The sequence below is a fragment of the Gavialis gangeticus genome, unplaced genomic scaffold, assembly GCF_001723915.1.
Source record: "Gavialis gangeticus isolate Ggan-Ray unplaced genomic scaffold, GavGan_comp1, whole genome shotgun sequence".
Classification (NCBI taxonomy): domain Eukaryota; kingdom Metazoa; phylum Chordata; order Crocodylia; family Gavialidae; genus Gavialis; species Gavialis gangeticus.
This window is the reverse complement of record NW_017729032.1, coordinates 13,574,684-13,587,208: the sequence shown is the minus strand read 5'-3', so window position 1 is coordinate 13,587,208 and position 12,525 is coordinate 13,574,684. Positions and strand designations below refer to the sequence as shown.

The window sequence follows — 12,525 nt, the reverse complement described above, 5'->3', positions numbered from 1 at the left end:
CGCAACCCCTCCTGCCCCCCCCAGCTCACCAGGTAGAGGGTGCCATAGATGCGCAGGGACTCCGCCAGGGCCCCGTGCGTGATGTGCAGGAAGGCGCGGGTGCAGCGCGGCTCCCAGGTGTGCCCCAGCTCGTAGCAGCCGTGGGGGATGGACTTGCTCAGCGCCGCCATCTTGCCGCGCTGGGGGAGGGGCCGCGTCGCGCCGATGCAGGAGAAAGGTCGCGCGGGGCAGCGCTCCCCCCTCCCCCCACCCCGCCGGGGTCACTCGCGGGCAAACAGCCGCCGCCGGCTCGCGTGAGCCCTGCAGCCAATGGGCGCCCGCGGGGGCGGAGTCAGCCCCACACGTGCCTCCTGGGGACAGGGTGCGCGCGCAGTGGGGAGTTTCGCCTCGCCTCGGATGCGGCCGTTGTTCACACTGGTCCCTAATGACGGGGGACGGGTCTGGCCCGTCCTGAAACACCGCAGGGAAGTGCAACACTATAGTGTGTAATGAAAAGAAAATAAGCTATCATGCACTGAAATAACGTGCGAATAAGTCTTCTTATTTACTTCCCAGACATGGGCGGCGAGTGAGCCGGTGGTCAACTTTGAAGCGTTTCCTTCTTTGGACGTACAATAACAAAAACAAAAAACCAAGAACTCTGGGATCCAACATGACACCTCGTATTAGACCAACTGGGAAATCGCAAGAAAATCGTCCTTTTCCACAAGCTTTCAGGAGCCGTGCACTGAGGCTGTCCTGAGGAAGCGCTGACGCCAGCCCGAAAGTCAGCTGGGTTCTTGTCCCTCAGTGCTGCTAGGAGGGTTTGACGCGTGCCTGGATCAATTGGCTGCCTCCAAAACGATTTGAGCCTTTGCATTCTTATTGGGTGTACATTGTGCAAAGGTTGACATTATTGTGCAAATATGGGAGTTGTTGTACACCCGGTGGCACATCCCTTCCTGCCCCCAGCGGGGCTTCCTCCAGCTCGGACCCACAGGCAGGGTGGCCATCCTAGAGGACAGTCCAGTTGTCCTCTGTCCTCTATTGATATGAAACAGGATGCCTTTATGTCCTCTATTTTTCTCTTCAAGAGAAAAATAGAGGCCATAAAGGCATGCGGTTTTGTATTTTCTTGAAGAGAAATATAGAGGGCATAAAGGCGTCCAGTTTGGTATCAATAGAGGACAGAGTAGCAGAAAACCACAATGTCCTCTAGGATGGCCCACAGGCAGCACAGCCTCCTGCTTGGGAGTGGAGCAGAGGGGGGTGTTTTTGCTGCTTAACCCCAGGCCTCTGCTTCTGCCAGGCATTTGCAAAAAAGGGGAGGAATTTGGCCCCCTTGGGCTGAGCGGGAGCAGGGGAGGGAGCTGCTTCTCTTCGCTGGTTTCCTTACCTGAATCATCACTGATGGGCAGGTGGGGCAGAGGCCCCCTCACTAGGGTAATTAATTCACATTGGGTGAAGCCCCGTCTTGGGCCTGCCTGGGGGTTAAACCAGTTGGCAGGTGTGGGGTAAAGGAGGAAACCCACCCCACCCCTGCTATTAAATTGGCAAGGAACTTTCCCTCTAGAATAGGTCACTTCTCAGGATCACAGGAACCATTTTACCTAAGAAACAAAAAAACCCCGTCCCTTTAGTGGCGCCCCTGTCCCTCCTGCTCACTTCCAGTGGCACCCATGGGCCTTTCCGTAATCAGGTGTCTCATGGTTGCACTGTCAGAGAAGAACCTCAACTGATCGACCTTCTTATGGAGCCTTTTGGACATGTTTCTTACGCAGGTGCCTGCAGCAGTAGAGGACTGGGAGGCTCTTCTCTCTGGCCACCTTCAAGCCCCCTCTGCAGGGTGCAGCATGTTGCAAGAGTGACGTGCAACACTAGTGCAAGAGTGATGTTGTAGCCATGATGGTCCAGGTATTATTCAAGAGGTAAGGATTTCTTAGGGCCAACTTTTATTGGACCAACCACGTCATTGGTACCAAGTTAGACCAGCTTTCGAACATAAGACAGGTCTGACCTAAGAAAAAATGTCTTACATTAGGAAGCTGGTCTAACTATATCAGTGACAAAATTGGGCCAATAAAAGCAATCACCCTAAGAAACCCTTGCCTCTGAAGAGCAACAGCATTCTTCACTTGGCTCTCTGTGCAGAAGTCAAGTCTAGGAGGGCCATAGCAAGAACTGTGTAACGAGAAAACGTGCCCCTAGGCCAGATGGGAAGAAAAGCACCCTCTAACTGAAATAAATCTGAACCATCGGCACAAGTTCAACATCCCAGGCCAAGTATGGATTTGGGACAGTTGCAGAGTGAGAAAAGAATTCCTCCAGTCTGCTTCCAGGAGCTCTCCTCTCTCGTATTCAACAAGTTTGCCAATAGTTTGTGCTCTCCCAGCTTATTTGAGCAAACTTCCCAATTTATCTAGCACCAACCTCTCTCTTCCTTCCAGCAATTTTGCTGTTGATATAAGAGCACTTAATGCCACAGCTCCTGCCATTTGAAAAAACTTCCTTCTTTCTACCTAATATTTTTAGTACTCAGATGGACTGCTTGCATTTGCAACTGCCCTGCTGCATGTCAGAACAGATGTGGTTCTCTCTTAAGGGTGACCCACACAATCAATGTAGTTTGACAACCCTTGCACTACAGCAGTTTTCAGTACTTAGTATGTTTTGTTTAGTTACTATTCCCAATTTTTTTCCCATTATCAGTGAACTGCCAATTTTGTTCTGAAAATGTAAAACCGTCTAATAGGAGACGTCAGGGGGAAAGGGATGCTTCCATTTCCATTAGGAAGCTGTCAATGCTTTTAGCACTGATAAAGCAAAGGAGGCATTTTTGATTAATGAAAAAAAAAACAACCCTGAATGTTAAAATGATTGGCAATGAAATACCAGATAGCTTTAATACTGAAATTTGCATATTTCAGTTTCCCAGTTAGCAGCTCCTGGAGATGAATGGGATAATTCACAGCAGTCACTACTGATACAGCCTTAGGCTAGGTCTCCGCTACAAGCCCTTTGCCAGTGTAGGTGTACCAGTACCTATCTGCCCAACAAAATACTCTGCTGACAGGAACAGCTGCCCACCTGTCACACCCCAATGGGATGGAGCTATAAGCCAGAAGCTCATTTCTCTCTTTATCCCCTCAATGAGACTACCATGAACCTTCCATGCATTAGCAAAGCCACACCTACCTGCAGCATGTGCTTTTTCAGGCAGTGTAATACAAGCCTTATTACCCCAACACAAATTGGGCCCTCTGTACACAGTGCTTATATGTTGGCTCTTTGACATCTTTGGGCTTTTCCCCTCCTCCTAAATAAGCCCAGCTGGGAGACACTTACTCCATTGTAGGACAGCTTACATGACATGTTGCTTATGTGGAATTAGCTTATCACAACAAAACTGCATTTTGCCAGTTTACCATAGTCCAGTTACCACTGAATAATATCAAAGTGACACAGACAAAAGTGCAGTTTTGTTACACTTGCAAAAGACACAGAAGTTTTAGTCCTGGTAACAAATCTCATGTCTAATACCCGTGACAGTTTCTACCACAGACCTGGCTTCAGGGCTTGTCCACATGGGAAAGTTCTACCAATATGCATTAAGGTGCATGTTTAACCTGAAATATTTGGATAAAGCTGTGTGTGGACCCTCTTTACTTCAGTACAAGACCATTTTTCCAGTTTAGCTTAACTCATTTTGGAAGGGATTTACATTAAATTGAAAAAAAAGTCATACAGGAAGGTGAGAAAAGTAACAGACATTTATTGTTTGCATTTTCTCCCTCCCAACAATTTGGGAGAGGCCCTCCCTAGATGATATTCCAGTGCTGCTCCCCCTGGAAATGGCAAGCCCTTACCTTGATTCCAGTCCTGCGTTACAAGCAGCCAAGACTGCAGTTGGGTGTACAGCTTTGAAGTGCAATTGGCACGTTCCCAAGCACGCTGACCTAGGTGGGAATGGATCAGCCTGCTTCTGTGTCCAGCCTGGCATTGGTACTGAGTGCATTGTCTAGCACTGTGATAAAAGACTGCTGAGGGAAGGAAAAGCAGGGAGGGATAGAGAAACAAGGTTCAGGCACTGCTTCCCTTCTCAGTCAGGTGCTTTGACTCTGATGCTCTTGTGGGCTTATAGGGCTTGATGCTGCCTGTTGTATTGGTTCAACAACCTGGGACTGTGGTACCATGCCTTAGACACCTGCTGCAATGTCCATTGCTTGAAGGCATATATCAAATGGAAGATCTTGCAAAATACAAGAAAGAAGTACAAGTACGTGTAACAAAATGGTCAAATGTGTAGAGACACAAGAAGAAGAAGCAGCTGCCTTCTGTTAAAGGAGGGTTTGCGGCTGGTGATTGTGTGCGTGCTTTCGTGGTCAGTCCCAGGTATGGAAAATAAGTGCTTGCTCTATGTAATGAGAAATGAAATAAAACGTCTATGAGGGTGAAGGGGAATCCTGCTACATACACATTGCTTTTATTCACCAGGAGGGTTCATTCAAAGAATGGAAGGGCAAGTTTTCCATTTGTGAACTAGGGGGGTGACAGCTCTTTCCTACATAGAGCTGAGCTGAAGCATTTCTGAAGGGCTACAGGCATTGCATTTATCCCTCAATAAACCATTGTATCACAGGACAAAGGGCAATCGTTCAGATGTCCATGTCCACTGTCCTAGGATAAAGCCTAAGAAGGTTCACAGGATCAAAGGAAAGTAGGGCTGGAAAGGACTTCACAAGATCATCTAGTCCAGTGCCCAAGCTAGATTAGTGCTAAGGATAAGAAGTACTAACAGAACACGTCAATACATGCACATTTACTGCGCAATAACAAATTACTGTGCAATAACTGAAAGTACGCCTGTACTACACAGTAAATATGGTGACTTATGCCAACTTGAGCATACCGTCATCATGCAGGTATCAAATTTATGTTACTGCACAGTAACAATGTGTATGTGGACTGAGTTGGGACTAGCTTAAGTCCTAAGTCTGTCCACACACAGTGTTAATGCATTTTAACACCTACATGTGTAGACGCCAGCCTATTCCCACTTACTGTGCAGTCCCAGGTTATTGAAAGTACATCTGAACGGTTATCCTGGGACCGCATCACTAACTCAATGGCAGACATGCAGTAATGCATTCAGCTGCTTGCCAAAACCTGGTTAGAAAGGTGTTATGTATACATGTCAATCCTGGGATAGTTCTGTTTTGGGACAAACAGACGCAACTGGTTCAAGGACAAATGCAGCACCAGCTCCTAGCCTATCAGATCCAATTCTATCTCCCAAGAGGATATGCTGCAGGTCCATGTGGCTACGAATGTATAGCTGCAGTGCCTGCTACAGACTGCTATGACTGGGGTAATGAAGTAGCAGGCAAGCTTACAATTATCCTCCTTACTAGAGGCTAGGGCACTTTTGAGGGCAGCAGGCTGGCTGGCTGTGGGTTGTGACTGTTGAATCTTCATATCAAAAGGCATGGGCAAGCAAGTACTGGCTTTCCTCCACCATGTCATTTGTTCACTCCTCAGTGCTGCTGGCCAGTCTCATCTCCCATAATGGCCATGATATCCTTTGCTCCCTTGCAAGCCTGTTTTAGGTCCTGGCCTTACACAAGCACTGCATGCCCACGGTTATCTCTGCACTGCCACACTGCTGTGATAATATTGAATTTGATCTCAGTTAATTTTTTCCTCAGGGCTTCCTGCATTTTTGTGTTCCCTCATAGCAAATCAAGAATCTCTCAGCAGATGCACAAGCAACAAATAGGCATCCTCAAAGAAGTAGGGCCTAGTGTTCTTGCAGGAGGGCAACACAGGCTACCTTGTCTTGAGTGCCAGAGCAAAAAGAGGAAGAATCTGAATGCTTGCAGAACTTGAAGTAGAAAGCGGTTGCTGTAAATCCAGGGCAATACAGACCAGTTGGGTGAACAGGGTTCAGGGGAGGGCTCAAAGCAGTGTGGAATTACAGCAGGCAACCAATGGGCTAACTTGAGCGGGGCTGCGTGCACACTAATGCCGTCCAGAGATACCTTGCCCTTGATAGGAGACAGGGAAAGGGAAGCTAAGAGCAGATTTCCCCAGCTAAGGGCAGATTTACCTTGATTACCTTGAGCAGGGGGCTGGACTAGATGACCTGATGAGGTCCCTTCAAGCCCTATTTTTCTATGATCTTGTGATTCAATGAGTTGCATCATGTGTTTACAACTTTTTTCCCTGTAAGATACCTGTGGTTTTCCCAATATGTTCCATTTGCATTTCCAGGGTCATCTACAGGAATAAAAGTGCCCATACAAAGGTTTATACTGATATACTGTAACTAAATTTAACCTCAAAAGGGTGAAAGTTCCCAGTGATCCACTAAGCTACTGTGGTTAAGGCAAACTGGGTTCAGTAATAGTTGGCACCCAGGAGATTGCTGTGACCAGTCTTAGGTCTAACCACATCTTACTTTCCAGCCCCTATGACTAGGTATCCATGTACAGCTGCATCAATTCAGAATAGCCAATGCTACAAATCTAAAGTAAGGCAGAACTTGCATGTCTGGATCTTTAGCAAAAGGCCTTATTGCTGCTGCCACCCCACCCCAATGTAGCTTTGCCAGTAAAATTATATCAATGTGTCATATAGTTTGCATGGTAGTAAACAAAATAAAGCTTTATGGCCCAGTTCTTTTTGGCTTCATCTGGGTTAGCAGCTTGAGGATGCTTCCTTAGCTTGTGCCAGGACTCGTGTCTCTGGGAGAAGTTGTATCCACCTGGTCAGCCTCTAAGGGAGGAGCTGGTAGGGCAAAGCATTCTGTGGATCTTTTTAGCATATGGTGCTAGTGCTGTAAAGATCTCTGGCTGGGACCTGTCTCAAGGCATAAGTATTGTAGCTAACTGGAACAAAATTAGGCTGACAAAAGAGATCTGGAGATAAACCAAAAAAAGAATTGAACATTATTGGAGGTTTTAAATTCCAAATGTAGGAGTGCCTTTGGAGTTCCTCCCTAGAAACATTTTTAAACACCAAATCAATCTGAAAGTTTCTTAACTCAGAAGAAATTAAACCATTTCCCTCCCTTCTTTCACGGCGCTTTCAGCTTGGGTCCTTCTTTGTTTTTTTTCTGTATTGGATTAGATGGTCTACCTCTTTCTTATTACCTAGGGTTTTCTTAGTGCCTGCACTAGGCATTTGCATGTGGCTACTCTTGTCTGTAACTAGTAAAAGGTACTATTTCCAGCAGCATTGTTCTACGTCTTTCATCTTTACTTTTTTCCTGTTTCTCTGTTCCTCTTCATTAATTCTTCTGCTATCAACTTTCTTTTTTTTCTCCCTTGATGTTTGCTCACTCCCCACCTCCCTTGTCTTCCTATTTACCTGCATTTATAAAATACATTGAGATCCTGATTTAAAAGACATGGTATAAGTGCTAAATACATTGTTATAGACCAAATTCATCCTAGTATTACTTAACTAAATTCTGTTGAAGGGGGAACTATGTACACACATGAACACTTAAAAAAAAACAACAACGAACTAATAAGAAAAACTATGGTGCCTTTTTTAGTTATGTTCAGAAGGGCCATAGGGACATTCCCGGGATAACTGTGAGAAAAAGCATGCTCCGCTGGACAGCTTCAGGCCCTCAACAGAGAAAGTCCAGAATTCCACCGTATCTGTAACATATCTAGGGACAGTCAACCTCACCTACCTCTGTTTCTCGTCAGGACGGAGGAAAAAAGACAGGTACAATACTATGTCAGCTCTGCAGGAAATGGCCACAAACTGATCATTAAGGAAACAGTTTCTTTCTTGCCTATATCCTGATGGTCTGTAATGCTTGGGAAGGTAATCTAGAATGGCAATCAATGGAAGTTAATTGGACTGTATTTTAAAATATTTTGCTCCAACAGGCACTCTTTAATGCTAACATTTCTGTCTTCACTCTGAAATTCTTCTAGGCTATAAGTTTAAGCCATTTCACTCTCTTTGTGAGGGTTTTTTTTTGTGGCTTCCAATTGTGCCTGTTACTTGTTCATTTTTTAGCAGGGAATAATCTCAAAATACCCTTGTGTCTGCTGATATTTCAAGGTAAGGGAATTAACTGGCATGTTTCCCATTTTCCAGATGTAATATTTTCCAAAATAAATATAGGGTGAACTGTGGGATAATATCATGTGAACATTTTGATTCGCACACTAATATCCTGCAGTTTGTAGCAATCTGGATTTTTTTCCAGAAATACATTTGTAGTGTTTCTTACAGAGGTACCAAAGATATTTGTAAAACAAAGTCTTTTTGCCAGCCACACTGATACTGCAGTACAAAGCAAGATATATTGGGCTAAATTTGTAGTTGATGCAACTGTGGACTTCAGAAAAATTGCAACACAATTGAATCTGACCAGTTAAGAAGACAGGCTATTGTTCCTGGTGCTAGTAATTAATTCTCCCTCCTAAACACTTGCCATAACTAATAATTAAAAGCTAGATTGAGTCATTTGATTCAATGCTGAATAAAAAGTAAGGGGCAATGGATAGGACCGCTATAAAAATAGCTCAGGACAGGAAATGTAACACAGAAAGTAACAATTTTTTCCCAGTTGCCAAGAGGACAGCTTAGGGACAAAGAAGAGCAACCAAATAATGTAACATAAACTTATCAATAGAGGTAAAAAAGAAACACAAAGATTTTTTTGTTTAATAGGCATGTATGGGTAGGTTCTTAAATCCATATTTAAATGTCCTAATCAATGCCCTAATTTTCAGGTGAACTTACAAATTAGAACCTGAGAAATTAATAGGAGTCGCTGGGGGCTCAGCATTTTTGAAAATCAGGCTATTAGTTTAAGGCTGAATTTTCAAAAAGAATTAGCAATTTCCAGTGCCTTAACTTTAGTACCCCTAACTTGAGACGTTATAAGAGAACTTTATTTTTCAGAAAGTGCTGAGCACCCATTTTTTGAACTGAAGCCTTGTAAAAGGAGTTGGCACTCACACTTGATTTTTTTTTTCTAAAAACTATATATCATTATCAGGAGCTAGAAAGACTTAAATCAACTGTATTTAAGAAAGCCTAGTGCTGACCATCCCTGCTTTTGGGTTTCTTTTCTCTAGAATGTTTTTAAACTAAATGTTATGTGTTTGAAGGGAAGAAAATTAAGAAAAATAGGTGAAACAGCCTGGTAAAACTCTCTATAGAATTGTTTTTAACCTGAAAGACTTCAGAAACAAAAACTCCTTTTCTGACACCCGTGGTTCCTCAAGGTGAGACATTTCTTCTTACATTCCTATTAAATCAAAAAGTCACCAAAGCATAGCAACATCACTCAGCTGCAGTGGAGAAAGCATCAAATATCCTTGAGAAAACTCTGAACAGCACTGAAAGAAAGAACAAATGGTTTATATATGTGGTATTGTTAAGACTCCCAAGTGGCAAAAATATAATAAACAATAGTGAAGGGTGGAATATTTCTTTTGGTTCCACACATAAGATGACCTAACCCACCTCCGGCATGGCTTCACTTTGTGACTTGTAAGCTATTTGATCATTCTGAACTTGTGAAAATAAACAGTATTATTCCACTGTTCCTCATCACGAATTCATTCATCTTCTGTAAATAGACTGTGAACTATCAAATGAAAATAAATTATAATAAAAGAAAGATTAAAATAAAAATGCAGATGAAATGTAAAACAACACATGGAAAATCTGCAATGAAAATGTAAGTAAGGGAACTGTACATAGCATTGATATACAATTTTTTTTCAGGTAATTCATAGATTCATAGATGCTAGGGTCAGGAGCAACTTCAACAGATCATTGAGTCCAACCCCGTGCCTAGGCAGGAAAGAGTGCTGGGGTCAAATGACCCCAGCCAGATGCCTATCGAGCCTTCTCTTAAAGACCCCCAAGGTAGGGCAGAGCACCACCTCCCTTGGAAGCCCATACCAAATTCTGGCTACCTTACCATGAAGAAGATCTTCCTGATATCTAGCCTAAATCTACTCTCTGTCAGTTTGTGACCATTGTTTCTTGTTACCCCAAGAGATGCCCTGGTGAATGGAACATCTCTGGCTCCTTGCTGCACCCCCTAACGAATTTGTAGGCAGCCACAAGATCACCTCTCAGCCTTCTTTTGCAAAGGCTGAAGAGGTCCAGGTTCTTTAGTCTCTCCTCATAGAGCTTGACCTGCAAACCCTCAACCATACAAGTGACCCTCTTCTGGACCCTCTTGAGTCTATTAACAGCCTTCTTGAAGTATGGCACCCAAAACTGGATGCAGTACTCCAACTCTGTCAGCACTTGAGGGCGAGGGACAGACATTCAAAAAGCCTGAGCCTGAATTGATTCAGTCTTTTAAGGTTACTCAAAACTGGCTAGGCTGAACTGGTTTGTAACCACATAGACATCCCCTCTGGACTGGAGAAATGCAGGCACATGCCTGTAGTGGCTCAGGCTAGAAGTCGGGGGGTGCTAGAACAGCTATCCCTTCCCTTCCACAGTGCCGAGCTGAGGCAGGAGATGTGACTAGGCCCTGATAGCATGCTCTGATTAGGGAGGGGTTACCTGCCTCCCCCCACTAGCAAGGGAGCCAGCAGGAGGTTACACAGCATTTACTTACACAGCAGGGAGTTTATACAGTGTTTATCAGCCCATCAAGAAAACAAAAGCCTCTCTCATTAGTTCAAGCTCTTCTTTTAGCTTCAGAAAGACCTAAATGTACACTGTCCTGTCTGCCTTTGTCCTGTCGTGCCTTACACAGACACCTCTCAACATTAGCTAATATACCACATGCTGGCAATGGCTGTGGGAGAGGGGAGGGAGAAATCCCTGCTTGAGCAGGGAGAGAGGGGGGAGGCGGGGCACAGGGAGACACTACTGTGCCTGCTGTCTCTGCCAGAGCTCCAGCCAGAGAGCAGAAGGGAGGGGCCAGCCCAGCCCTCTGGAGCAGAGAGCCCCACCCAGGGCTGCAAAGCACCTGGGATGCTGGGGGACTCTGGTTTAAGTTAAACCAGGAAGGGGTCTGGGACAGACATTGCATAAACTGATTTGACCCAAATCAGTTAAGTCTGATACTACATTCAACCAGGTTTATGTCAAGCCCATTTTCAAACTGGTTTGTGTGCACTGAATGTCTGTTCTGTTACAGGTTTAAACCAGTATCTGATCACTTAAACCGGTTTATGTATAATGTCTGTCCCTAACCAAGGTGTCTGCTCTCATTGAACTTACATGAGTGCTTCTGCTGTTGGAGCCATCATAGTTGAGATCAGGATCTAAGGTTTTAAGATCTAATATTTTTAAAAGAGCCTAAGGAAGATTGGCACTTACAAATATCATAGATTTTGAGAAATAGGCACTTAACTCTTTTAGTCTCCCTTAAACACCTCATCCTTAAAACCTAAAATTAGTACCCTTGCTGAAACAGGATTGTTCCATGGAGCATATTTTCTATTGTTTTGCCTTATTCTAAATAAATCTGCAAAGCAGTGTTGTCTCAGGGTGTGAGCATCTAATTGAAAGACAGGAACTCATGAACTATAACTATTCATCCGCTACAGACTCACTGAATGAGCTTGACCAAGTTTCCTAAACACTCTGTAAAAAAAGACATTATAATATCTGCCTAACAGGAATGTTCTGAAATGTTTGCAAATGTCAAGTGCTGCTATGAATTATTATCGTTAAACAATGTTTGTGATTGGACTTCCACCTGTCTCTGTGAGGGGTTATTCCACAGCCTCCTAGATCTCACTATCAGGAGGCATGTCTACACGTACATTAACATGTTTTAGTTAATGCACATTAAATCTAGTACCTCCATTGTGAGGTACTAAGCAAATTCTCATTAGCCTGTCTCAATGTACATTAACTAAAGAGGATGGGCATTTTTACACATGTCAGCACCACAGTGCCAGGCACTTTGAAAAGCGCCCAGTGTTGTGACACTTGCAGATGTATAAGTGGCCTAATACACGTCAGCCCTGAGAAAATGGCGGTGGCACGCTTTTGAACTAAAACACATATAAGATGTTTTAGTTCAAAAGCACACCACTGCCATATTCTGCATGCTGACATGCATTTTGCTACTTATACAACTGTATGCGATGCAATGGCAGATCTCCAGCATGTTGTAGGACCAAAAAGTATGTGTATAAATGCCCGATGGTTTATAAGTGACGCTTAATGCACATTAGCCTATTTTAATGCACATTAGCCTATTTTAATGCACATTAGCCTATTTTAATGCACATTAACTAAATAACCCATTTTTACTGGTGTTTAATGCACAGTAAAATAAGCTAATGTGCATTAAAGTGCATGTGTAGACATGCCTGGAGGTACTAGATTTAATGGACATTAACTAAAGTGAGTTAATATACATGTAGACATGCCCAGAAAGTTTTTTCCTGATATTTTATTGCATTTGTCACCCAGAGAGCCTACAGCATTTTATACATTTTACAAATGAAGGAGCAAAAAACTTGTGGTTTGAGCTAGAGTCCTACTGTATGTGTATGGGTAGGAGGTTTGGGGGGAGGGGGATGGTTT

The 12,525-nt window shown here is 43.9% G+C and overlaps 1 protein-coding gene across 3 annotated transcripts in view; it reads right to left on the bottom strand.

Annotated features, from left to right (window-relative positions):
* TMEM135 (transmembrane protein 135) overlaps nt 1-258 on the bottom strand; it is a 447,390-nt gene extending 447,132 nt beyond the window's left edge. The window contains exon 1 of one of the 3 annotated variants that reach the window (XM_019524781.1): nt 30-258. In XM_019524781.1, the coding sequence (XP_019380326.1) occupies nt 30-170 (141 nt within the window). In that variant the 5' untranslated portion in view covers nt 171-258. The remainder of the gene's footprint in view (nt 1-29) is intronic. The other 2 variants (XM_019524779.1, XM_019524780.1) reach the window with 2 other exon arrangements.
* Nucleotides 259-12,525: the final 12,267 nt, after the last annotated feature.